Source organism: Pezoporus occidentalis, unplaced genomic scaffold, assembly GCF_034315485.1.
Source record: "Pezoporus occidentalis ecotype Australia unplaced genomic scaffold, CSIRO_AGI_Poc_V1 ctg169, whole genome shotgun sequence".
Lineage (NCBI taxonomy): Eukaryota > Metazoa > Chordata > Aves > Psittaciformes > Psittacidae > Pezoporus > Pezoporus occidentalis.
The window spans coordinates 264,317-291,163 of NW_026913521.1; the positions used below are offsets into that span (position 1 = coordinate 264,317).

At 49.8% G+C, this 26,847-nt stretch overlaps 1 protein-coding gene across 3 annotated transcripts; it reads left to right on the top strand.

The window, feature by feature from the left end:
* Window positions 1-262: 262 nt before the first annotated feature.
* Window positions 263-25,120, top strand: FBXL18 (F-box and leucine rich repeat protein 18). Of its 3 annotated transcripts, XR_009963804.1 has the most exons (6): window positions 263-443; window positions 1,554-1,754; window positions 3,020-4,560; window positions 7,272-7,490; window positions 19,346-19,787; window positions 21,036-25,120. XR_009963804.1 is itself a non-coding variant. In XM_062613556.1 (5 exons), exons 1-5 carry the CDS (start codon window positions 426-428, stop codon window positions 19,500-19,502), a joined length of 2,136 nt encoding a protein of 711 aa, XP_062469540.1. In that variant the 5' UTR covers window positions 263-425; the 3' UTR covers window positions 19,503-25,120. The 3 variants fall into 3 exon arrangements, 2 of the variants coding, with proteins under 2 accessions (XP_062469540.1, XP_062469541.1); XM_062613556.1 differs by having other exon boundaries at window positions 19,346-25,120; XM_062613557.1 differs by lacking the exon at window positions 263-443 and adding an exon at window positions 618-752 and having other exon boundaries at window positions 19,346-25,120.
* The last annotated feature ends 1,727 nt before the right edge of the window (window positions 25,121-26,847 follow it).

Genomic DNA, 26,847 nt, shown 5'->3' on the forward strand with positions numbered 1-26,847 from the left:
GGGCATTCACACTGCGGGAGCCGACTGAGGGCCCCGCGGGGTGAGCCGGGGCTGCCGTCCCCGATGAGCACCGGTGGCCTCGGGGCGGAGGGGAGGGAGCCAGCCGGCTGCAGCCCGGGTTTCGCTTCCATACAGCGCCCTCAGAGCCGCCGGAGCGGAGGGGACAGCACACCCGAACCCCGACACGGCCCCGCCGCTCTCAAAATGGCGCCCAACAGCGGCTGGCACCTCCCTCCTTCCCCTTCCACACTCAAGATGGCGGCGCGGGGCAGGCGCGCCCCGGATGCCGGGTCATGGCAGCGCCGGAAGAGCCGTGAGGCGGCCGGGCCGGCGGGGAGCCAGGCCGGGACGCGGCCGCTTTGAGCGGTGCCGGGGGCAGGCAGGGGCAGAGGCAGCGGCAGCGGCGGGACCGTGCGGCCGCCGCCATGTTCCGCTCCGAAGAGGTGAGCCGCGGTGGTGCAGCGCGCCTTGCCCTCCGCTTCCCCCTTCGCCTCCCAGAGGGCCGTGAACCGGGGCTCGTCCTCCCCGGGGCTGGGGCTGAGGGGTGGCGGCGAGGATGGAGCCGATGAGCGGCTGAGATGGCGGCGGTGGGGACCGGAGGTGCCGCCGGCTCCTGTCTCCCCGCTGGGCCCGGGCCCGGCCCCGGCGGCGTGGGGAGGCCCCGGGAAGCCGGTTCCTAACGGGGCTGGGGACGGGTTCCCGTTATCCCCCTCCGTTGGGTGCCTCTGAGGGCGTTTTAGAGGGGCTGTGAGGTGGGCCCACATCCCCCCCTTCCCGTTAAGGGAAGCGTTAATGCTGCTTCGTGCTTTAATTCCATTTAGTGCTTTAGTTAAGTCCCAAATGCCCCCAGAACTGCTGTCATCACGGTGGGGCGGTCCGGTCCCTGCACAAGGCAGTGAGCACCCCATCACCTCATCAAGGGGTGATGGGTTTGGGGTGCTGCTGTTGGGATGCCTCTTGGCCACCCCAGTGTTGAGGGAAAGGGGCATGGGGTGTATGGGGGAGCAGAGGGGCTCTCGTGTCCCCTTCGGAGCCCAGATGTGTGGCTTTGTATGGCTAAGGTGTCAGCAGAGGAGCTATGGGTGATCTGATGCTGGATTGCAGTTTTGTATGTGTATATATATGTATATATATGGTTTTATGGCTCTTAAGGTTATTGAAATGGATGGTACTTGGAGGAATGATGTAGGAAGAGACTGCTGTGTTATATTTAGAAAGGAATTGGGGACAGTCGCTTTTCCAGTTGCAGAGGAAGTGGCAAAAGTGGAATGAATGTAAATGTGTTTTCTCCTCATTTTAAAGCAGCAAAAGAGCGAGTGAAGGTACCATGGCTTTATGTGAAGCTTTGCGCCACTTCCATAATGTCTTCTAAGGGAAAGCTCTTGGCTTCTCCATGCAGATGGAAGGACTTGAAGATTCTGGCCTTTTTGTTTTGTCTCACTTAATATATCCATATGTGACTGGGGGTGTGTTTTCTCACAAGCTTTGCTGAGGTTTCTGAGCTAATAGCTTTTATTTTTCTCTTTTCCTTCCTTTTTTTCTTGCTCCCACAGGAGATTGCAAGTGGGGAGAGCGAGGAGGAGAGTAACGGTGTCAACCTGATGGAGTTCTCGGATGAGATCCTTTTGCACATCCTCAGCTACGTCCCTTGCACTGACCTTGTCCTGAACGTCAGGAGAACCTGCAGGAAACTTGCAACGCTTTGCCTTGACAAGAGCCTAACCCATACGGTTTTACTTCAGAAGGACTATAAGGTGGGGAGAGTGGCTTGCTGCTTCTCTTAGCTATGAAGATAAATCAGTAATGGCATATGTATTATACCAGGAACAGGGCTTGGGAATGAAGGGCGATACATTTTAGAAGGAGTGTATCACCAAGTGCAGGCGAGGAGAAGCCTCTCTTAGTCATTTCCGAAAGAGGAAGCTGGATGAAGGAAAATGGAAACGTTCTTCTTTCAATTTGAGTTGCCATAGATGGCTAGTTCTGCTGAAATAGCTTTGCTGTTAGAAAAGGGAGATGGTTTTCCAGTCCTCTATCAGCTGCTGAACAGATTTGGCCTCACAGTAATGCAGAAATGCACAGACTAAGAAGCTGAAGGAGGTGTAATCTCAAGAGCCCAAAGCATGGCAGGCTGAGCCAGCTACCAGCAGTACAATGATTCTTAGACTCTGCTAGAATCCCAAAACTTGGATGAGCCGCATAATCTTAAGTGCTAACTACTCTTATCCCTATCTTCACATGGGAAGCTGAGTCAGTACACACCATTGCCATGTATATAGAGAAGAGATTCAGAGCAGCCCTGGGGAGAAGGACTTAGGGGTGTTGGTCAATGAGAAAATGAACATGAGCCGGCTTCAGTATGTGCTTGCAGCCCAGAAAGCAACCGTATCCTGGGCTGCATCAACAGGAGCGTGACCAGCAGGTCCAAGGAGGTGATCCTGCCCCTCTGCTCTGCTCTCGTGAGACCTCACCTGGAGCATTGTGTGCAGTTCTGGTGTCCTCAACATGAAAAGGACATGGAACTGTTGGAACAAGTCCAGAGGAGGCCACAAGGATGATCAGGGGACTGGAGCACCTCCTGTATGGAGACAGGCTGAGAGAGTTTGGGCTGTTCAGCCTGGAGAAGAGAAGGCTGCGTGGAGACCTCAGAGCAGCCTTCCAGTATCTGAAGGGGAGCTATAGGGATGCTGGGGAGGGACTCTTCATTAGGGACTGTAGCGATAGGACAAGGGGTAACGGGTTAAAACTGAAACAGTGAATGTTTAGATTGGATATAAGGAGGAAATTCTTTCCTGTTAGGGTGGTGAGGCACTGGAATGGGTTGCCCAGGGAAGCTGTGAATGCTCCATCCCTGGCGGTGTTCAGGGCCAGGCTGGACAGAGCCTTGGGTGCCATGGTTTAGTGTGAGGTGTCCCTGCCCATGGCAGGGGGGTTGGAACTGGATGATCTTAAGGTCCTTTCTAACCCTGACCATTCTGTGATTCTCTATCTCATTGAATATGGTTTTGTTTGAGTACAGGTAAACAAAGACAAAGTGAAGCAACTGATGAGGGATATCGGAAAGGAGATTTACCAGCTGAACATGGCTGGGTGCTATTGGCTGCCAAGCTCCACTATTGATCACGTAACGCGATGCAAGAACCTGGTGAAACTGAACTTGTCTGGGTGCCACATCACCTCCCTCCGCCTCTCCAAGATGCTCTCCACGCTCCAGCACCTGCACTCCCTGGCCATAGACGTCAACCCGGGTTTCGACGCCAGCCAGCTAAGCAGTGAGTGTAAGGCCACCCTGAGCCGTGTCTCGGAACTGAAGCAAACCCTTTACACGCCGTCGTACGGTGTCGTCCCGTGCTGCACCAGCCTGGAGAAACTGCTGCTTTACTTTGAGATCCTGGATCGCTCACGGGAAGGCTTTATGCTCTCTGGCCAGCTAATGGTAGGTGAGAGCAATGTGCCCCATTACCAGAACCTGCGGGTCTTCTATGCCAGGCTGGCTCCTGGCTACGTTAACCAGGAGGTGGTGAGGCTGTACTTGGCGGTGCTGAGTGATCGGACACCTGAGAACCTTCACGCCTTCCTGATTTCTGCTCCCGGTAGCTTTGCAGAGACGGGAGCCACTAAAAACCTCCTGGACTCTATGGCTCGAAATGTGCGTCTGGATGCTTTACAATTGCCCAAAGCCTGGATTAATGGCTCTGGGCTCCTGCAACACTTGAAGTTCAACAACCCTTTCTACTTCAGCTTTAGCAGATGCACCTTATCTGGTGGCCACCTCATCCAGAGAGTTATTAATGGTGGGAAGGATCTTAAAAGCTTGACCAGTTTGAATCTCAGTGGCTGCGTTCACTGTCTGGCTCCAGAGTCCTTGTTCCGAAAAGCAGAAGATGACATTGACAGTAGCATTCTGGAAAGCCTGGTGGTGTCTTGCTGCAACCTGAGACACCTCAACCTGTCAGCAGCTCACCATCACAGCTCAGAAAGCATAGGCAATCACTTGTGCCAGCTTCTGTCCAGGCTAAAGCACCTGCTGTCATTAGCACTGCCGGTTTGCTCCATCACAGATGTTGCTGCAAATGTGGAAAAGCCTCCCACAGTGTCTAATTTGGTGCCCCAAACGTTTGGAAGGAAAGTTCGGATTGGGATACAGACATACCCGAGGAACTTAGCGGACCAGGCAAGTCAGAAGATTGAGTCCTCCGTATTCTGGGCTCTGATGGGAAGCCTCCGGTATTTGGAAACCTTGGAAATCATTGGGTCCAGTTTTTCCTCTGCCATGCCTCGCAATGAGCCGGCAATTAGGAACTCCTTGCCTCCTTGTGTCCGGGCACAAAGTGTCGGGGATTCAGAGGTGGCTGCCATTAGCCAGTTGACTTACTTGCAGAGCCTCACCTTAGCACAACTGCCAAATATCCTCACTGGCTCTGGGCTTATTCACATTGGATTGCAGTGCCAGCATTTGCGGACTCTTTCCTTGGCCAACTTGGGCATGATGGGCAAAGTGGTCTATATGTCTGCTCTCATGGACATGCTGAAACACTGCAAGTGTTTGAGAGATCTCAGGTGAGGGGCTGCCGTTGAACATGTCCATTTCGGTTGTGGATCTCCAGATACGTAGTGCCTGGTTTGTTAGAACTGCTGAGTGTTCCTGTTCTGGTCAGAAGGAGCTGCAATGGCTGGAAAAATGGGTGTTTTCCTTCCTGACTTGTGGAGGACATGAAAGCATCATATGCTGTCCTTGAGGGTTGAGGATACGCCCTTTAACCAGAGTTTTAAGAGCAAAAAAAGTCTCTATGCTGCAGCTGCCTTCCTTTTAGATAAGGAAGAGTGGATGCTGCATATTTGGGAGCTAGCAGCCTGTCAGGGCTAGGTTAAATACCACATGCCTTTGCTGACTTGTGTAAACATGCATTGGGTCTCCTACAGTGTCTAGATAATGTAGAGTTCTCCTTAGGTTTCCCAACAAGATATTTTTTTACCTTGGTTTGTGTTAAAATCTTTCCTCTTTGGTTTTTTATTACTCAATAATGTATCAAAAACATTCCAGACCTAGAGTTTATCCTCTTGGTGTTCCTCTCCTGGTAGGATTTGAAGGATCTCACTAAGGATCTGCTCCTAAAGGGTGCAGAAGGGAGCTTCACAGCCAAAACATGCGTGAACTGCGATGGCTTCCTTGCACCAGTGTGTATGAACACAAATGTTACTGCATTAGGAAGATGTTTCTTCCTTCTTTTTTCGCCTAAATAAGCTCCCGTTGGTGAAACTGCTAGACCTGTCAGTCCTGTTGTCATCCTCTGTTCACAAATGGGTCTAAAATAACAGTAGTAACAGCAAAGTCACTCCTGTGATTACAAAGCCGGGGTGACTAAAATCATTGCTCATCAGCTGAAGCTGGTGTTTGTGTATGTGTCCCTGATCCGTTACAATAGTGAAGGGAGCCAGGGTGGCTAAAACACCTCAGGAGGTGTTTCATTTTCCATCACTTTCCATTTATAACAAGCAGGGGGTGTGTTGGTCTCTCATTCAAGAGATGGAAATTCAGTTGCTTAAAGGTTTGGGTCAGGTGAACGTCTCTTTAACCTTCAGGACACTAAATGGCCATGGAAGAACTAAGATCTGGGGAAGGAGGTTTGGGTGTGCAGTGTTGCTTCATCCAGTCTAAACCTTCAGTTCCCAGAGACTTTGAAATGGAGGCCAAGAGCGACAAAGATGGGAGGCAGCACAGAGCCTTGAATAAAAGACCAGCAAGGGTGTTTCCTTGTAACATCCAGGCGTTTCCATGTAAGCTGTCATTGTTCTTTCCCGAGTAAAGTCTGAGGTTTTATATAGGTTTAAGAGGATTTTAATGTTTAGCACTTCCTCCTGTTAATGTCGTCCTTCCTTTTCATTTGACTCATTCTCTGCTGCTTCTACTCTTTTTGCCCTCCCCGTTTTCCAGGCTGAGAAACTAATTTAAGGGGCTATTCCAAAGCAACATTGTCATCTAGCGAGTGAAAGGCAGTATTGCAAGCATGGCTGGCACATCCCAGAGATAACCCAGAAACCTGCAGGGAGGTTACAAGAGATTCTGTGTTCTTTGTCCTAACTTTATGATGGAACAAATAACGCTGTTGAAAACTTGAAGTGGCTGAAGTGATGTTATTACCCAAAGGGTTCACAATCCGTTAGGATCTCATCAGGTAATGCTAGCTCACAGGTTGAGACTCTAAACCAGAATATATCAGCTAACAGGATTAAGTTGCTGAGATACCCCTGCATACTACAACAGCCTATGCAGAGATTATCCAGTTCAGGCTGGGACCAGCATCTTGTTACCACCTAATGGATTAACCTTCTCAGAGCTCTTGGCCTTGCTGACCCAGTGACTGGGATTCCCTAGTGCTCCGAGGGCCTGTAGTAAATCTGCACTAAGCAAAAGTCCTCTTCTGGTGTCATCAGCTCTGCAGACTGGATTCTGTGAGGGCATCATCCAGTTACGCTGCTAGTTAAAGCATAGACCCCTTGCTGGTCAGCTGTGGTTTCACCATGTCCTTTTGTTGTCCTCTGGGCTGTGACATAAGGTTGTGATGGCCATGAATCAGGAGCTTGTCTCTCTTCTCTGGGCCAAGTGTTTAACATAAAGGTTGACTTGATGATGGTTATTCTTACTGTAGAAGAGCACTAGCTTTGATCCTTTGCCATCCTCTGACCATGGAGCGCTGGTTGTGGTCACTCATTGGCTCAGAGGCCCAAATTCTGCATGACATTGTGTGCATCGGGAATTTTCCGTGCCTGTTTCTCCCTAGGCAGTAAACTGAAGAGATGACCAGTTTGATCAGTGTTGGTGCACTGGAGCAGTAAGTCCCTAAATCCACATCAGCTGCTTGGTGGATGTCAGGTAGCAAAAGCCAGCCTCATCCCACGACCAGAATGGATCTGCTGCTCAGACCTAGCATCTTACCCGACATGCTTCGTGGAAAACTTGCAGAACCAGGGTTACTCTTGGAATTCTGCAGTTTAGGACCTTTCTACCTGTTTGTGTCCTTGTCCTTTAGCACGCATCATTCAAGACTAACCAGCAAGCAAGAAGTCTGAGCTTGCAGTGTCGGGTTTGTTATGCCATAGCACTGGCAGGAGCACTACTAGGTTATTGTGTGTGTAAGTGAAACAGGCTCTGGGGGACGCGGATTGCCCTACATTTGCCAGCCCCCCCGTGAATGTGCTGTCTCCCCTCTAGTCTACAAGCAGCCCTAAGCCTGAATTACCCATTGACTTGTTGTTGTTTATTCCTGCAGGCTGGAACAGCCTTACTTCTGTGCGGGTGCCCAGTTCTTCCAGGCACTGAGTCACTGCTCCTCTCTCCAGCGGCTTTGCATCGTCTCCCGGAGTGGGACTCTGCAGTCTGACGCAGTGATGTCATTCATGGCCAACTGCCTCGAGGTCATCATGTGCCACATGTTTATGGGAGAATCTCTTACCGTTTGCAGAAGTCTCCAGCAATCTCTTGTCCGGAGGTAAGTGCGGAAAGAGGTTGGGGTGGGATTTCTGGAGCTGGTGAAGATTTATCTCCCATTGCCTTTGCTTGCCAAGGTTTATATGGCTTGGAGCGCTTGTTCCAAGAAGCTAATAGGTACTGTGTAACCACTTGGCACATGAACTTGCCTCTTACTTTAATAAGAGTGAATCAGTGAAGGATTTGAAGGTATTATATGAATTTTTGATTCCATTCCCACCCCTCTTCTTTGCAGCTGAGGTTCTGGATGTGAACCTTTATAAATCAAATGACACTTTTTTGGGTAAACAAAACATCTGCCGACGTTTTAAGTACTGAAGAGCTCTGTCCTTGAAGCTTTCCTCCTTTCCCACAAGTGACTAAGATAATTCTCTGGCCTCTAACCACTTGTAAATGTCGCTTACTGACAGTCCCCTGGCAGCGCAATTCAAAGCCTTTAAAGGGTTGTTGTGAAGGGTTTTTCTTGGGGAGGGGGGGAAGAACTGGTACAAACTCCCTTTGCACCTTTGGCAGTTCTTAAATGCATTTTTGCATGGCCCCTTGCAGTGTTCTGAGGCTCACGTGGTGGGGGAACGTTTGTGTGTGAGCCGTGAGCTGCATTTGAAAAGAGAGCTTTTAATTACGCTTGGCATTGTGAAAGCTCCTCATAGTGGCAGTCATCTTACAAAATATTGCCCGTGCAACGCACTTCCCATTAGGATGAGTTCCTTTTTTCCTCCTCCTGGAAGGCTTTTTTCTCCGCCTTCCCTCTGTTTTCTTTGTCACCTACTGCTGCTGGGCCCTGTTAAGCTCTCATACAAATTTCAAATCACACAGCATTATGACTGCATCCTAAAGGCTGCTCCTCCTTCTCCCCCCCCCCCCCCCCAGCCTTCCTCCTGCTTCCAAGTGACTTATTACATTTGGCTTGTTTCCACGGATCAAATCCAGAAGAGCCTATGACTATATTAGCTACCTAGCAAACTGCACACGCGATCGTTTGTTACTGCCTCTAAAAGCCTCCGTGTCCTTCTGGGATGGGGATTGTTGGAAACATCTCAGTAAATTCCTTGAGATAGGGCAAGGGCTGAGTTTGGTTTTCACTGTCAAAACGTTCCTTGGTTGATTTCAGTTGTGCTTTGGGGGATCCTTGGAAGGAGCCACAGATCCACAGGCCCCAGCCTTTCGCTTGTGCTCCCCTCTGAGGTGCCACAAATCTTAATGTCCGCTTCCTGAGCAGAAATACACTGTTCTGCGGGGCTTTTTCTCCCTCTTTTTCTCTCTGCTGGACAGATTGTCACTGCATTCTGTACCTCTTCATAATTTAAGCCCTGGGAGCATTCCAAAGAGCAGCTGATGCCTTGTGGAGATGTTAAGAACTATTTTTATATTTAGCAACAGTTCTGTCATATTATTTTTCTTCTTTTGTGTTTTATTAATAGAGACATTTGCATGAAAACAGGAGGTTTTGAGTTTTTTTTTCATCTTTTTCCCTCTCAAGAGAGCATCTGCTCCCAGTGCAGATTCCACACCTGAAGTCATAATCCTCTGTGACATTGTAATGGGTGGCTCTGGAAACGATTTTGATGTCACGTAAGATTGTGACTTCAGGAGGAGGATAAGCGGTGGGAGCAGATGCTCTCCTAAGCAACAAAGATCCCCTTCTCATGCAACTGTCTCTAGCAATAAAATGGAAGAAACGAAATACAGAAAATGATGTGTAAGCAAAGCCTGGAGTCTTCCACGAGCCATCAGTGAGTCTTTAGCCACGTGGCTTTCCCAGTGATCCCATTCTCATCCTTCAGATGGGGTCGGGAATTGACTCTCTCCAGACTGCATTTGTCTGCTACTCCAAAGGCAAAGAGATGTGCAGTAAAATCCGTGCGTGAGCTAGTTCATAGCTTAAACCTGTGGATAAGGCTCCAATTCACACAGCTTGGCTTCCTCTAAGAATATGCCACTAGTGTCTCCTTAATCCAGGTTTCAAATTGGAAGAGTCTATTGGGCAGTAAGTTATATATCCTTGTCCCAGAATAAAATAAGGTGATTTATCCTTTTTGCTGTTGTTTGCCTGTTTGGAATGTGTGCAGATGCTGCGTGTGCGGGGAAGGCATGGAGAGTAGGTGGGAAGGAGGAGGCGAGAGGAGGGAAAGTGAGGAAGGCTATGAGCCTGTCTTTCTTTGCTCCTGTTCTTGAGAGAAGGGAATTAATCCCTATTCCTTAGGTCTCATTAAGGGTTAGAGTTCCTTATTTAGATGGAGGTGGACATCTCTTGACTGAGATGGTCCTGTTTAGGCTCAGAGCAGCCAAGTGATAGCTGGTTTTGAACGAGGAGATGGGGTCAAAGTGACTCCCATTCTCCAAATGCATCTAAAAAGAGAAGAAATGCGAATTTGGAAGGGTCTAAGGCTGGGAATGCACCAGTAGTTTGCTGAGGGGGGCTTGAAAATGCCATCTAGTGCAGAGCAATCCTTGTTCAGACGTGGATGCACAGGAGGGTTTGGGTCACAGATCTGGGACTGATCTGGGGAGAACAGAGTGGTTCCAGCTGTGGAGTTGTACTGGAAGCTGGTGTGGTTACAGGGTGTGGTGATGGGAGCTTGGGTATTAAATCTACATCACACCAGTGGCTTAAAGCCTGATCTTAAGCTCTTCCCTTTGACTGTAAAATAAGGTTAGTATTAGGTATTACTGTTCTGCTGGCTGGAGAAGAGAGTTCTCGTGTCTGTTAGTCTTGTGACAGCTCTAAACCAGGCCCTGTGGTGTCAAGCTTTCTTGTGGGCAGTTTTCTGCTCGAGGTTTGCTGATTTTTGGGACAAATTAATTTACATATTTAAGTCATTAAAAGCCTCTGATTCAGTTCTGCCTCTTTTGCAATGAAGCCAGTAAGCAGAACAGCACTCATCTGGAGCCCTCATCAACAAGCAAGAGGCTTGCAAGGGCAAGGTCTCCTCTGAGCTTTAGAGAAGACTGTTTCCCTCTGGGCAGATAAATCATTGCAGTGTTTTTCTTCATTCTTGTTTCTTCTGTGTGAATGGGAGGGGTAATCTCCTTTATGGGTTCAGGGAGAAACCCTGTGCACATAAGAAGGGCCTAGTGGTTAGAGTGGGAGACGGGGCTTGAGTGATCTATATCCATCTCCCTGATCTTCCTCAGCTTTGCATGTGACAGTGGTCTGCTCTTGGTTTCTCTGTAAAATGACATCTTTTTTCCCTATCACATGGTGCTCAGCTGCTGCCACACTCCAGATAGCAGCAGATCTCACAAACACAGTGTTTTCCCTTTTATGCTTGGACCTTAACTGTGCCAAAGTGCTTAACTCCAAGCATGTGTTGTCTTTGTTTAAATAACTCTGCTGTTAAAACCGCTGCAGTGCTTTTAACCAGAAACACTGGAACGCCACTACTTGAGGACCCACTGTTGTCGTTTCAAGACCTGTTGCTGTACAGAGAGGTTTCTTTGCAGAAAAGGGAGATTTGGCTTCTCCCTTTAGGGCTGAGGTGCTGTGCTGGGATTCCGAATGCTTGCAAAGAGCCCTGTGGCCGAAGCCCGGCCCGAGGGGATGGAACTTGCTTGCAGCAGCTTTCCCTGAGGGCTTCCACGCTGTTATTTAATGAAGGAGTCAATAGATGGAGCTGTGATCTATGGAAGGTGTCCCAGTGCTTACTCATGTGTTGCATGCTAACGATTCGTGTTTACACGCCTGGATTTCTCTGCCCTAGAAATCTTGCGGGCAAGGAATTTGGATGACTGGAGGCTTGCATGGTCAGCAGGCACTTCACAAATGTGCAGGAGGAGTTGCTTTGCCAGCAGTAAACAGGCTGGAAAAGGGGATGGGAAATGCTTTGGCAAATATCCCCTTGGCCTCAATGATAGATTTTATTTTCCAGTGTATTTCTTGAGAATTTGATCAGTTTTAGCCTAAGTGTTTAGGTAGCTCCTATCCTTGTAGTGATTTCAAGGACTCTACACCACCAACACAATAGAAGCCTGTGAAAAGACCTTGAGGAAAAACACTTTGGAAAAGATCAAGAAAGCAACCATCAAAAAGCCCCCAACCAACCAAACCCTAAAAAATCCCTGAGAGCATCATTAGGGATTCTTCATTCACAGGGGGAAAGTGTCAAGGCATAGAGGTGAGTTGTCATTTATAGAAATGCAATCCAAGGTAAGCCACGGTAGAGAGTGTGCTCAGGAAGCCAGAGATGCTGGTGTGCTTTGGGGAGCGGTGGGTAGCTGGGCTCAGCTGCTCACATCTCCCAAAGGCACTGTTGGCATCTCCTGGGGTCTGAGAGCTGTTGGGAGAAGGGCTGGGGCTGGCTGGGTCCTGGGGTCCTGGTGCAGCATCCCCTGAGTGCTGTGGGGTTGGAGTGGGGAGTTGGCAGCCCAGGCTCAGGCTCTCTGCCCTGCCCCTCTAAGCCACGTTGGCTGCCTGCCTCGAGCAAATGGCTTTGTAAAGGCAGTGTGCAACTGGTGAGGCTGCACCTTGAATCCTGTGTTCAGTTCTGGGCCCCTCACTACAAGGGAGACACTGAGGTCTGGACACCGGAGCAGGGCCAGAGAAGAGCAAGGGAGCTGGTGAAGGGCCTGGAGCACAAGTGTGATGAGGTACGGCTGAAATGGTTTAGCCTGGAGAAAAGGAGGCTCAGGGGAGAGCTTATGGCTCTCTACAACTGTCTGAAAGGAGGTTGTAGCAAGGCAAGTGTTGGTTTCTTCTCCCAAGTAACAAGCCATAGGACAAGAGGAGATGGCCTCAAGACGTGCCAGGGGAGGGTTAGGTTGGAGATCAGGAACTATTTCTTCACCTAAAGGGTTGTCAAGCATTGGAACAGGCTGCCCAGGGCAGCGGGTGGAGGCACCATCCCTGCAGGTATGTAACAGACACGTAGATGTGGTGCTTGGGGATATGCTTTAGTGGTGGACTCGGCAGTGCTGGGTTAATGATTGGACTCCATGATCTTAAAGGCTTTTCCAACCTAAACAATCCTGTGATTTGATGACTGAGGGTTAACCAGTGCTGGAAGGCACAGAGAATTTTACTGGTTTAGGACAATCTGCCCATTCTGAGGATCCAAGACCAAGAGAAACTTTCCTTCTGCCTGTGGCAAGCATGAGCACCGCTTAGTTTGAAGTGCCTTCCACAATAGGACTCCTGCCACTTTCCAGGAATAGCTGTCTCAGTCTAAATTACATTTTACTATTCAAGTTCCTGTAGCATTGCCTAAATTTTCCCCTGCTTGTTATTATCCTTTTTGAACATGAAGCTCTTGGCTGGATCTTACCTTTTCTTAAACTGCTGATTCCAGTGGCCCTGTGTAGCTGGGAGAGCTATGATGCTCGCTGGAGGGATAAAGCTCCCTCCTGGGATTCAGAAATAGGGCTTCCAGGTGAGAGCATGGGGGAGAAACTATTTGGAAAGTGCTGAGTGAGCCAGTCCCTCCCCTGGCATTTAGCACAGGACTGAACTATCACAGATGAATTGCTCACCTCATAGCTAAGCCTTCTCCCCTCCCTTATTGCTGTTGCCCTGCAGTGTTCCTGCTTGCCTGGATTCTCATTGTGGGCCTCAGAAAAGCCCTTTTGGGTAATTGTTTTCACTGTTAGATTGGGTGAGAAGGGGATATTAGGGCAGTAAGTGAGTGCAAGATCATCTTTGAATTCAGCAGAGTCCTCCAGCGTCCTTCCTGCACTGCCCACCTGACAACTGCAATTGTATTGACGCTGCAGAAAGCTGCTATTAGCACCTAGGGCTTCTTTGAGATTTTTCGAGCTGGTTTTGCATCCCTTCCCCACCACCTTTTCTTTCTGACCTTGAACAAGTCCCTCGATACCACTGGCTTTCCTGGAGCCCAGAGCCAGCGTGGTAGCTGCCAATCCCACTCCGCTAGCCTAAGCATGTTGTGGGCTCAGGCCCTGCATCTGATTGCAGAAGACTTAATGTATCGCTAGGCTGGTGTAGTGAATCATTAGCATCCTCTTCCAGCTTTCATTGTCTGTTTCATTTCCTGCTCTTGGAAACCCCTGAATCATTCTGTCACAGACTGAATAACAAACTGCATCCTTGTCAGCTTGTGTTACCCAAGAATTCCTTGGCGAGGGCAGACTGCTCGAGGTGTGGCCCGGACACCTTTCCTTCTATCAGGGGTGTTGTTTAGGGGTGGGTTCAAATACTTTACATGCCAGTGGGTTTAAATACTTTACAGTGGGACCATCCCAAACTTGTCATATTCGTCTATCTTCTTTTGGGGGTCCTAACATACCCCCTTCTTAAATGCATTCCTGTGGTTGACCCAAATGGCTTATTCTAACTGCTGGCTCATGTGTTTTGAAGGGAATTCAGTCCTGAATCTTCCCTTAGTGGATGGATTGGTTTGTGCATGAAATAGGTTTCAAGGATTGTCCTCTCTCTCTCTCTCTCTCGGCTGAGAAATAATATTGGAATAGTACTGTCATGCTTTCTCTTCATGAGGGTGTAAAAGGCTGAACAGAAGCATTAACTGCAGCTTTAAAGCATTTCCATAGTAAAATAAATCTAATTGAGCCGTTAGTGCAGTAGCTTTTTAATTTGTGGAAGAGATTAGGAAATAACTTCCAGCTTGCTCTGGCAGAGCACTCCCCTAGGACATGTCCTGGGCGCTCTGGCATCACTCTTTGGGTTCTTATTCCCTCCCCTTTCTAATTGTCCAGTCCCATTTGACTGATGCAGGGCTCAGCTGGCAAGCTGCTGCAAGAATCTCAGTCTGTGAGCGTGTTTGATGTAAACCTCAGTTCACAGGACGGTGTCATTCACGCCTTAAAGAGAGAAACCACAGTAGAGAGATGGAATTTGCCTCTACTTGGGATGAGTTTGATTTATGTTGCTCCTTCCCTGCGACTGGATGCAGTGGCAGAGGATGCTGCATTGAAGGTAATGGGAGAGTTGGCAGTGCTGTGTGTGAATGACTTCCAGAGACCCATCTACACCCCTTCATGTCAGGTTGGAGGCTGTAGTGATGGGATTTGGAGTGAAAGGAGATCGCAAGTCCTGGGAGAAGGCCAGTTTGTCCACATAGACATGAGGGGGTGGAAGACACCCTTAAAGGAAAACACCTTATGGAGGGACTGTTGTGTGGAGCTAAGAGCACCACGAGGAATCACAACAGTTTTCCTCAGGAGCTGCTGAAGTCCATTTCTAAGGTCTGAAAATGATGTCTGCTCAGTGCTGGTCCTCCAGGAGGGCTGACAGTGTGAATGGCACTAAAGAATGGGTCTGCTTTAGAGTCAGTGCGTGGAGGCTTTGGGCCCCTTCTGGGGGATGAGTGGGGGGCAAGGGTCCTTGCTGCTCATGGAGGAAGGGGCCTGGGGGAATTCTACCTGCAGTTTCCTTGGCACGGCTGGAAGATGCTTTGGAGAAGCTTCATTTTATGCTATTGGCAGTCACTAAGCAAGGAGAGCTTTTGCAGTTCCCTGCAATGAGTTCAGGGCATGGCCAGTGGAACAAATTGTAAGCGTGTGTGTATCCTTCCCTGAAAAGATGTCTATCTGTCGGGTCATGCCACTTGTCTGCTGCTCCAGCTTGTCCTGGCATTTCCTCCCTTCCACCGTGCCATGCTGCAGGGATGGGAGTTTCCGGCCTGGCTCAGGTGTGCTGGCTCAAGCTTTCAAGACAGATTTGAACCTTCAGATGTAAGTCTTTCAGTGAAAACAGAGGTACGCTGTGCTGGCAGAGGATTACCAGGGGGTTTGTGCGTGTAGGTGCAAGAGCCTTGTGCAAGGCAAAAAGTGAGCTGGTCTGAATTCACTTGAGACCTTGTGCCTCTCCAGAAGTGGATCACCAGCCTGTTGGGAAGTTAAATGGAGACAGGAGAAGGTGTGTGGCTGCAGCAGAGATTGGTTTGCTTTTGGGAGAGTCATGCAAACAGGAGCCCACATCTGCTCTGTCCCCACTGTGCCCTCTTCCCCAAAATCAAGCCTCCCCTGGCTTCCTTCCTTATTCTCCTTCTCTGGAGCCTCTTCTATAAGCTCATCTCATTGTGGAGTTGAAAAATCTGGCCTTGATCCACTCCTGATAACACTGTAGTTCCTTGTTTTAGCTGGTGTGTGCTGCTTTTGTTGCCAGTGCTTGATTATACCACCTTGTGTGTCCTTACTCCTGCTTGCCAGCTTTTGTGAAGCAGGATATGCTGCAATGTCTGCATTTGGCATAGAGCTTTTCTTAGGTTTCTCTGGAAAACCTCAAGGGGAAATAACATTCTTCAGTCCCAACTATTGCCTTATCCTTTCCTTACAAGTAGGAGAAGGTAAGTTTGAGCAGCACCTAACACAGCAGAGCCATTGTCTTCTGGGTTGCAGAGTTGCAGGGGGGGCACAATCCATCCTTAGAGGTGAGATTGTCCTATGGCTTTGGGATACCCTTTAGCTCCATCAGCAGATGGAGTCCTGGGGACACTCTGGCCTCTCTAGAGAGGTATGTCTGACACCATGCTGAGAGGAGATAACCACATTCCAGGGAGTGACTCTTTTGTCTTGCTAAAATCGAGGAAACCTGATCAAAGTGCAGCCTTGCTTTAGACTTTTTCCTCCTCCTTTTTGACTTTGTCCCTGACCTACATATCCGATCCTGCCACACTGCTTGGAAGTAATTGAGAACCCAGCGTTAGGCTATTTACCAAGCTGTTCACTTGAAAATCACCTTATTGTGTCCAGTCCACACCTGCTCTGGGATCATTCTGGAGACAAATTACAGCCCTTTCAGCCACATGCAACCTGCTCATGATCTAACTGGAGGGTGAGGCCGAGACCTCTGCTGATGCCAAGAGGAATTTGCGACCCAGGCTGCGCTTCACTGCTGGTTTCCCAGCCCTATGGATGATTCCAACCAGCTGCCCACATCCAAATGAAGACACTTCAGACACATCCTTGTAAGAGCTCCCACTGGGTGGCTGTTGGTTTGGTGTTGAGTCTGCTGGCCTAGAAGCTACACTGGAAAATATGCGTGTTGGGGGGTGTCTTTTCTTTGTTATCCCAGTGGTTGTTTCTGATTAAAGGCTCTGTTTTGAAGGGGCTGCTAGTCAGTTGCCTAGAAAACTTGCTTTCATCTAATTAATCATGATGAGTTTAGTCTGGAGGTTTTGTAGGAGAGAGCAAGCAAGCATGTCCTTGGCATTTCTCCCTTGGAGGGGAAAAAAAAAACCCCAGGCCTTCATGTCTGAAACTGCAGCTCTTTTGTCTCCCCAGGTCAACATCCTTCTGTGTCCTTCGGGTTTTCATTTTACAAGCCATGCTCTTGCAGAGGTGGATGGAGTTTGAAGTCCATCCAGGTGTGGAATGAGGAAAGAAGATTACAGGAGCTGTTCTGCAACTCATTAACTCAATCTCTTCCCCTTCTTGTTATCTCCTCCCCGTGCCTGGGGCCTTTGGAACTAGTGCTCTAAGTGCTTCTCACTTAATCTAGCCCACCTGGACAGGTGTACCAAGAAAGGAATTGCCTTCCAGGGGAGGACGAAAGGAGCAGAGATTGCCGAGGGAGGCTGCCTTTGGGAACTGCTAATCCTAGTTTAACGTTGTGACAGCTGCTTGTTAAAACCAGGGTGTTTTTTAACAGGCAGTTAAAGGAGAGGCTTTGCACGCACATTTAGCCTCGAATAATAGGGAACCATGTGCATTTGATTCCTTTTTCTTTTCCCCTTAAATCACGCAAATTGTACATGGAAAGAATTCGCCGGCGTCAACTTGCTGGGTATGGAATTTACAAGGTTTGCAGTAACATACAGTTTCCTGTTGGGGGGGGGGAGAAAATTACAAAGCTTTCTTTTCTTTTTCCCTTTTTTAAGCTCAAATTCAAACCTCTCCCATGGATGCAGTCTCTTTGGAAGGTGGATTTACTGCACTGGGGGTTTTTCAGTCGTCTTGGTGGCAGATTGTCCATGTAAACTTGTCTAGGTGCTCGTTTTTATAGCTACGTGTAAAGGCTGCTCATAAACTGCAGTTTTGTCTATGGTGAGAAGGCAGCATGCAGATCCAATTGGGGAGAGTCCATAGCCAAAGAAAGGAGCAGAGGTTTCTCTGCACTGTTTCTTCCGAGCTGAACTTCAGTACACTTGGTCTATTAACATGATTTTCTCTGCAGGACTGTGGTGTTGGATAAGAAACATGAAGAGGAGGGACTATCAAAGAGACATTTGCTGTGTTTTATGTAATTTCACTGCAGACTTTACCAACTGCCTTGCAGATCAGTGCTTGTTTGCTGGTTGATTCCTTGGAGGCAGTGCTGTGGAAGTAAGAAACTGCAGCTCTTACACAAGCCCCCACATCCCCTCAAGGAGAGGTGTCCTGCCAGCCCTGAGGCATGAAGGGCAGGTCTGTGATGCAGAACCCTGTAACATTGCCCCGGGTAGTTTTGCTGCTGGAAATCCTTATCCCTGCAGCTACTTAGGTTCAGGCAAATTAATTTAACTTACCAGGACTGAGCAAGTAGCCTTGGAATGGGAGTTTCTCTGCTTCATTTTTGGCAGCTCTACTCCGTATCGTTTGTGGATGGGAATATCCATTCTGCCTCCTGCAAAACGCCACTCTCTTGTGGCCTTTTCTTCAGCTGGCTGTATTGCTACCTGGGATTTCCATGTGTGTTTCCAGGAGCAGAATCTCCAGCTGTTCCCCTCTCTGTTTGACAGCAATCTGGCTGTTCCAGAGCTGGAGATGAGCTGGGAATCTTCCCAGCGCACATCTGTCTAAAAGAAGCTGGTGTGAGCAGTGAACTTCTCTTTTGACCCGACACAACTTGGTACAGCCTCAAGGGACTGATGCTGCCACTCTGACTGCCTCCTTTACAGTGAGAATGACCTAGCCCTTGTCACATGCTTTGGAGGAAGCATCTTGGTGGCATGGGGCTGAGAGTCACGAGGCTTTTTAATCTTCAGGGTGTAACTCTTAAACCATAGCATAACTTCCCTTTACCCACCAGCTTTAAAAGACTAACCCATTGTTATGCTACGCTGAGTAATACTGTTTCCCTTCCATGTTCTCTTACTCACCAGGTTGCTATCATGGAGAGGACGGGCTTTCTTTTTTTGGATGGTTCTTATTACCTTGTATAAATGGCTTTAAGTTTTGCTGTTCTCTTTGCTCTGTAGTGATAACCCTGCTCTGTAGTTATAACCCTCTCTCATGTTGTTGTATTGGGCCTCTTGCTTGCTGAAAGGCAGACCCAGTTGGTGGCGGCAAGAAGAGCTGGGAGGGCAGGAGGAGAATGCAGCTCTCTCTAAGAGGGGACCAGAAAGACTGAGGCTGTGGATTAAGACAGCGGAACCCAAAATGGAAGTGGCAAACAGGGCTACGTGACCTGTGTTTCTGTTAGGGCAAATTCCTGTGAGGCCAAAACAGGTTTCCTGCAACTTGGATCAGAAAGGAGGCTGCAGTGCATGTGTGTGTGTGTGTGTGTGTGAGCACACACTTCAGTGCTTATCTGCAGATCTGAGCTTTCTAAACCTGCCCATGCTCTGATTGCAGAGTATAAACTCTGCATGCAGAACAACCCAGCCTGGAGTGATAATCCCAGGCTCAGCCCCCAGGGAATGCCTGGCACTGCTCTGGCCTGATCTTCTTAATGGCTCTGCAGCTTGCCTCTGGTTTGGAGGTGGTTGAAATGGTTGCGTGTGAGCACCTTGCCCAAAACGCCTTCCTCCTTCCCCATGTTAGGGGTTGTGTTAGCTCAACAGGCTGAGAAGGGGTGCAAGCCCTTGCTGACACATTGAGAACAGGAGACCTTGACTTCCAGCTGCCTCCTCTGAACAACCCTTCCTTCCCCTCGCCACGGCATGATCTGTATCCATGCAGTCCCCTTCTCTTGCACTGGAGAATTCCTCTTTCTCCTCAGCTAATAACCTGTGTCTGATTTAGTTTCCAGGCGGATCGCCCTGCATTAAACGTCGTCATTTTCCCTCTGCTTCATGAGGACTTGACAGAGGTCATCAGAGATGTCCCCATGCGGCACTTGGATGAAATTACCTTGTTTAAAAGCAGAGTGGCCGAGGAACCTCCCAACTTGTGGTGGTGACTCTCACAGCATGGCAAGGACAGTCAGCGTGCACACGGTGAAATCGCTCCTTGTTGGCCTCGATTGCCCATCCTTCAGCTCCCGGCCACCTCCCTGGATGCTGTACAATCACTTGAAATAGGTGCAATTGCAAACTGAAATAAAAGAAGCCGGTCCTTTGCAGTGGGGAAACCATCTATTGGATATTGCTTGCATCTGCAAATCCCGTCTCCGAGGCTCCTGGAATCTGATGAGTATTTCCTTGCGGTTAATAGGAATTGTTTTGTTATTTTATTGAAGTTAAAGGTAAGAGAAACTGACTTAATGATGCTCTTTCTGTGTCGCCTGGTGTATTTCCTAAAGGGCCCCTGTGTACTTCAGCAGTGTGCTGTGTGGTGTTGGTGGAAATCATTCTTGCTTCAGTCTGTTTTTGGCCAAGTAGAAAGCCCAAGCCAGCTAAAAGGCACAAACCCGTGTTGCTCAGTTGAAGTGCATCACATCTTTTCTATGTTCCAAGTACACATTTGTGGTCACACACATGCAATCACAGCAATTGAAAGGGGTTTATTTCTGATTGAGAAGTGCCACAAGGACTCTCTTTTTATTTTGAATAGCAAATTAAAGGTCATTAGTGCCTCGACCGTGGTGTGTTCTTGCTGATGCTGTTTCCATCCATCTGGTGGAAGCAGATCTCAGCTCTTTTGGAAATCCATGTCCTAGGGGTAGATGGTGCCTACAGTAAGTTGAGGCTTGGATGTGATTTTAAACGCGGTCTGTCTTGCAGTGTAGATGGGAATGTAGTGTTTCAGCCCTCTCCTTAGATCCCATGCCTTGAGCTCATGCTAATTTTAGAGACGTTAGGAAGTGTTTTCACAGTGTGATTTCAGTCAGCTTCTCTGCTCCACAGAACTTCCTCAGGCACCAGTAGTGGTCTGGATCACTTTCATATTGCCTTATTTACTGAGCACTTTTGAAAGCATCAGACAGCTGTACCAAAAGCCAAGTTAGGAATTCCTGGAGCTACGTTTCTGGGTGGCACTCGGATTTCCCTTCTGCTGGAGTATTTTATGGTAGCGCACTGGGTCTGTCTTCTGCAAAACGGCTACAGCAGCTTCTCCACCTAAACATCCCCTAATGTGCTGAGTGAGCGCTGCTTTTCTAGGGAAGCCCAGATGCATCATCCAAAGGTGATGGTCCCCATCTCCTTGTTGGCATTTTCTACACAAGATGCCATCTCCCAATCCATGTTCTTCCATCAGCGGTTCCTAAGAAGCCTGATCTGTTGGGATTGATACGAGAGCAAAATGCCCCTCGCAGCTTTGGAGGACTTTCTCTCCTTGCTTTCCCATCACTCAGGTGTGAACCCGCCTGGTGATGTCTTGGGGGTGTAAATCCTGAGCCAGGCTGCAGTAACCCTTGTGCTTGGCTAGGTTAGGCTGTTCACCAGCAGGTTAATGTTAGTTAGCCTTCTACTAGCACAAAGTCTGCGGTGCTAAAACTAACCCCTGCATGTGGCTGCTCTCTGCGCTGAGCTTCTCTCCCTTCCCCACTCAGGGCAGGGAGCCACAGCGGTGTCTGGTTTGCAGCAGGTAGCGAGGTGGTGAAGCTGGCTCGTGCTCCTGGGAATGGCTGCAGCCCCGCAAGCGTTTGAGACTCTGCCTCGGGTTAGGCACTGTGCTGGTGAGTGCAAGGAGCTGGTGCCCTGCTCTTGGCATCCTGCCACTGTTTTCTCTCCCAACGAGGTCGTTCTTTCTACCTCTTGTCATATTACTTGCCTCTTTGAATCCCTCTCTCCCTCTCCAACTGCTTTTGTCTCTCCTTCTCCCTCTCTTCAGCAACTCAGATGTGCTTTCCGGCAGGAACACGAGCCACTGCTCTGTCCAGTTCAGTCCACTTCAGCTCTGCCTGCCTTCTGTTTCTTTCCTAGAATAAATAGTGAGGGATAGGCAGTGAGTGTTTGCAAAGCTGCTTTCTCCTTGTTGGGAACATTAGCAGAGCTGCTTTCCTCTCCTTGTGCCTCTAGCCTTGGGGCAGAGTAGTGGGAAGGCTGAGGGTATGGAGCTCTGATGCTTAATGGGACCTGTTTTGAGGAATCTCAAGGTCTGGTACATGCTACAGGAGCCATTCCCACCCTCAGCAGGGATTTCCCATCCACATACTGTGGCATCGGCAAGAGTTTGGCAGAACCAGGGGCTTGCCTGTTCCTATCCCATTGGGAAACCTGGGCTGGGGGACAGTGGAATGCAGAAAACACGTGCTGCTCCATGCTGGTGTTAACCCTTTGGTCTTGGGGGTTGGAGCAACCTGATGAAACAAGCTCTGTCTTTTGCTTGGCAAAGCGATACCCATCTGCCTCGCGTCTTGCAATCAGGCATGTTTTATAACCCCATTATTCTATTGCCTGGAGTAGGATGCTTAGACATCTGTATTCATACAAGCGGGTCAGAAGTCCCCATGCAAATGCTACCGGTTATAATCAGGGCTGGGAAAGGTCACCCCCAGGTAACAAAGACAGCACCACAAATAATGCTAAAGAGCTAAAAACTCCTTCCAGCCCCGACTCCCCAGTTCCGGGCCAGTGCTCGATACCTCTCCTGCAAATCCTCTTCTGGTGAGTGAGGATTTCCGCTGCTTCTGCACTCGAGGCAGGATTCACCAGATGTTAATAATGTGCTTATTTTCTCTAAGTGCTATTTTGGCATCGGTGTTAATTACAATTTATATTCTGCAACATTTACACTGGGAAAAGAACCCACCCTAATAGTCCCCAATTGGCAGAGCCGGGCTATTAAACATCACACCATATGTTCTGAGCAGAGCAATATATGGGACTCGGAGCCCACTCGGCGCTGAGGCTCCGGTGTGCAGCATTAGAGGAGGAGAGGAGAGCAGAGAGATGGGTGGTTTGTTCCTAGCTCTTAGTAATATCAAATTCCCCCTCCTTTCCTCTGGTCTCTGTCCCCATCTCTTTAGAAATCTCCCTCCCTGCTATCTGTAGGCATCTAATGAGGTGACCTCTGAGCCTGCTGATGCCACTGTCCATACTCTAAAATAGATGAATTCAATTACAAAAGGTGCCCTTCTCCCAGGGAGCGCCTCTGCAGGATTCCCACTCCCTGCCGGCCTGTTCCTCGCTGTGCTCCGAAATCAGTCCTCTGATCTCTGGGGAATGCAGAAGAAATCTTTGCTTTGCCCACAAGCGAGGTGCCCACACTTGGTTGGGAGGGGGAGATTCTGGGTCAAGTGCCGTTAGTGTGGAAAATCACTTCTTGTTTGCTGCTCTGCTTAAATCCAAAGTCTTCTTCAGCCAAGTGGCATTTGGTTCCTGCCGGATGGGAGGAGCCAGACCTGAAGAGTGGCGGTGGGTTTGGTGTGGGGAGTTTGGTGGGGCTGAGGTGTCGGTGTGTTCCTTAGGTCTGTAGGTTAAAGGATTGCTCCTCACTGTTCTCCAGAGCTGATTTCATGGATCCTTTAAGGAATGGCAGCGTACCCACTGCTCAGTTTGGAACAGGGCTGTGTGGCAATGGCCTCTCCCCTCAGGAGAGCTTGGACTGCAGTCAAGGAGGTGGCTGGGCAGGCAGAGGAGAGATGGGAGTGAAGGAGACAGGGCAGAACGGTGTCATGGACCTCAAGCTGGAAGCCAGACACCCACCGTGAGACCTGGGCCTCGGTGTCCCCTCTTGCAGGGCTGGGGCTGCTGATGCAGGCTGGTGGGTGGCAGAGCAGTGACCCTGCTCTCCTCAATCCGCATGACTACCTCCTTCCTCCTCTGCCCAGGCCTGCTCCCAGGGGAACAGAGCAGGGTCTGTCGCTTCCTCTTGCTGATGTTCAGAGGCATGACAAGTCCTGGGACGATGTACAGGAATGGGACTGTGCGTTGTGAGGTGCTGGGTGCTGTATTTCAGCATCCCTTTTTCAGGATGGGGTATTCCCTGTGGCCACAGGAAGGTGGGGCTTTTCCTTTTGGGAATTAACCAGTGCAGCAGGGTTGTTTTGTGTGCTTGAAGGAGGTGCAGTCCCCCTTGGCTGATCCCAGCAGAGCGTCCAGACAAAGGTACAGGAGCCTGGAGCAGGGAGCCACGTCGGGTACTGCGGAGGCACATCTTCATTGCGGCTCTCCTGCCTCTCTGATCAGATGCGCAGGCAGCCGGGGTACTCCAGCAGGAGAATCATTTCCATAGAAACCAATTGGGATGTTGTACAGGGAATAATGATTAATAGTGAAGGGATGTTGCCTCAGGCCCTTCTCATTTTTTAGGGGGCAGCGAGGGGCAAACTGGAGCACAGGTTGTGGGGGGACAGGCAGGCTCAGAAACTAATGGAAACCATCTCTTCCATTAATTTCCAGGGCAGCATCCCCTCTTTTCCTCCCCACCACTGCTTCCCAATTTTCAAAATGGCTAACCTGGTTAGAAATAATGGTAAGAATAAAACAGGATGGATGGGGGCTGCCTACTAACATTGTTGCTGTTAGCAGCAGGATTTCAGCCATAAAACATGAAGCAGGGGAGGCATTGACCTTTCCGCTGGTTGAAATGAATGGAGACATCAATATGTATTGTTTTGTGGCATTGACCTCTGACGCTCTCCTTTCGCCCTCCCCTTTCTCTTGGTTCTTTCATTCCCCCCCCCCCCCCAACACTGGAGGAAAGGGGTCGGTTTGTGCCATCTATTGATCCCTATGTGACTTGGTGATAGGGAAATAATTAGAATCTTAAAGATCTCTGCTGCATGGGTTGGTGTGAGACACGCAGGCACACGCTAAGCCCCCTCTTCCTCTTCCCCCCCCCATCCTCACAGGGATCCAAAGCCCTGAGATCTGAAGGGAGGCAGATCAATACAGGTTTAATCATGATGGGGGGGGTTATTTCAGTGTTTTACATGGGAAAGTGTAACGTTTTATGTTAATGTTCTCAGAGCCTGGCTGCCTGGTGCCTTGGTTTATTTATTCTTTCAAGTAGCCCCCTTCTTTTGTGCGCTTCATCTTAGGTACAGAGAGTGGGGAATCAGGCATTGCTAATTAGCTGTATGACAATTAAGTAATGTAGCACAAAACCATTAGGACACTGCATTTGGTTTTGAAGTTGGCCCTTTGAAGTAGAAGCTGCAACTCCCTGCCCAAGGCTGCTGGGGAAAATGGGCTTCTATCATCAGAAAACTTTGTTTGAACAGAAGATGTCAGTGTAAGAGTCCCTGTTCCTGTCGTCTTTCCCTATAAGCAGCGGGTGGGAATTGTTTCTCGTTGGAAAAACTCCTGGCGTTGATGGAAAAGGGGGAAGGCAGGAAGGCATCCAATGGGCAGTCGGTCTCCAAACACCCTCGGTTCTGGTGGAGGTGGTACCAAAACTGCTCGTTGAAAGGGAACAGTGCTGCTTGGGGAGAGGAGAGCCAGCTCGCAGCCAGCGCCCTGGACATGGCAAAGGGAGATGCCCACCAAAAGTGGGTTCTCCGATGGCTCAGGTGCCATTGGCACAGCCTGGTCACGAGTACCTTCAGGCTCCTCCATCCGTGCCCTCGTTTGACACTTGGTTTTCGCATCTGGCCCTTAGTTCTAGTCGTGAGTCGAATACTGAATGTGCAACTTTCATGTACGCTGGTGGCATGTGAAACTTCAAATAAAGAGTGAAACCGAGCTGGAACCAGGTCTCCTCATTGCCTCCCGCCTCTCATTTCCCTTTCAAAGCACAGCCCAAAGCCTTGCACGTCTGCTTTGGTGTCACACTTCAAGCCTAAGTGGGTTGCTGCAGTGAGGGGTAGCCCCGGTCCACACTGGGAGTGCTGGGGCAAAGGATGCTAATGAGGTCCAGGTCCGAGGTCTGCGGGTGCTGCTCTGTGAACCCCCATGGTTGTGGGCTCAGCAGCACGTTAAAGGAGCTGCTTTGTCTGTAGGAAAGGCTTTTCCTCCATGGATCTCCATGTACTCAGCTCCTGAGCTATGTTGCTGTGGGACAAAACAGCTCTTAGGCCTGGGCAAGTGAACCAAAGCATGGATGCCGTTGAGTTGGGATGGTGGTGGCTGCGGGAAGGGGAAGACGGTGTGCTCCAGCCATAGCAGGAGCGTGGTCCCCGGGTCCTGGGCGCTTGTGGTAGTGCTTGAAAGCACCACATATTGAAGGGATGGAGGGGAGCAGGATGCTATTGCCACCAGGTCTTGAAGGGGAAAAGAATGTCCATGGAATGCTCCTCAAATATCGAGGGAAGCGGGATGGATGTGCTGGACCACAGCTCTGCACTTGGGGCAGCACCAGCCGCTGGGCTTCCCTGCATGGGAATGCTGATCAATGCTGAAGAAAACATGGGTCCTGCTGTCCCCTGTGTTGATGTTTGTAGGGTGCAGGATAGTGCTTCACAGAGAAACTGGACTTCAGGTACCTGCAGCGTCTACTTTTGACTGAAGAAATCCACAAACCAGGCATGCAGGAGGAACAGCTTGGTGGAGAACAGTGCAGCCCATGCACCCATGTGCTTAAACCAGCCCATCCCAGGTAGGTGAAGCAGCAGGAGATCCCTCAAAAGGTGGGTAAGGCTGTGCAGGACTCGTGTGGGAGAGCAGGAGAGCACACGTGCTGTGGTCTCTCCACACAATGCTCCAAGGTCCTGCACCAGGTTTTGTTCCAGCGGGGAGCATGGGCTCTCCTCTGTTGTTTTCCTGCTCTGCTGAGGCTGCTCCCCAGGGCACGGAGCAGAGACCCTCCCTCCCTCCATCCCTCCTGCCCTCGTGTTTAAGTTATGGATTTTATTGTTCCAATAACTTTTATCTAAGTGTGGTTTTGGGAAAGATAAGGAGGGAGGAGGCTGAGGGAAGAATGCGCTGTCGGACTCTGCTAAGCCTCCAGCTATCGCTGGGACTGGCCATGGGGTTCTGGTGTGAACGACCCTGGGGAGCACTGAAGGGGGCAATGGGTGGAAGGGCCGTGGTCCATGTGATGTGCTGGTGGGCCCGTGAGGAACAAACCCTCTTCCCGTTCAGCACTGGTCTCGTGCCCTCTTATCTGCTGGCAAAGAGGGACGCAACTCCGTTTCCAGGAGGGGGAACGGGAGCGGAGGGGTGAAAGGGCTGAGGGTGAAGGGCTCGTTCCTGTGGCTGCTGAGACCTTGTCTGGGAGGTCTCAAGGCCTGGGGTGGCAGGAGGAGAAGCCCCCTGGTTCTGTGCTCTTGAGTGCAACTTCTCACCCCCTGCATCAACGTGGGAGCAGCTTGTGCATCGCTGGCTCCAAGGTGGAGGAGAAGGGAGCATGGAGGAGAGAGGCCAAACTGCTCCATCCCTCAGAGGCTTCATCTGTGGCTGCAGGATGTAGGCAACAATTCCCAAGGGGCTCACTGTGTGCTTGGTACCTCCCAGGCCCCAGAGGCAGCTTCTCCCTGG

Coding starts and splice junctions, on each gene's coding strand:
- FBXL18 (XM_062613556.1), top strand. Junction 1,755..3,019: donor TACTTCAGAAGGACTATAAG/GTGGGGAGAGTG, acceptor GTTTGAGTACAG/GTAAACAAAGACAAAGTGAA. Junction 7,491..19,345: donor CAGCAATCTCTTGTCCGGAG/GTAAGTGCGGAA, acceptor TGTCTGATTTAG/TTTCCAGGCGGATCGCCCTG.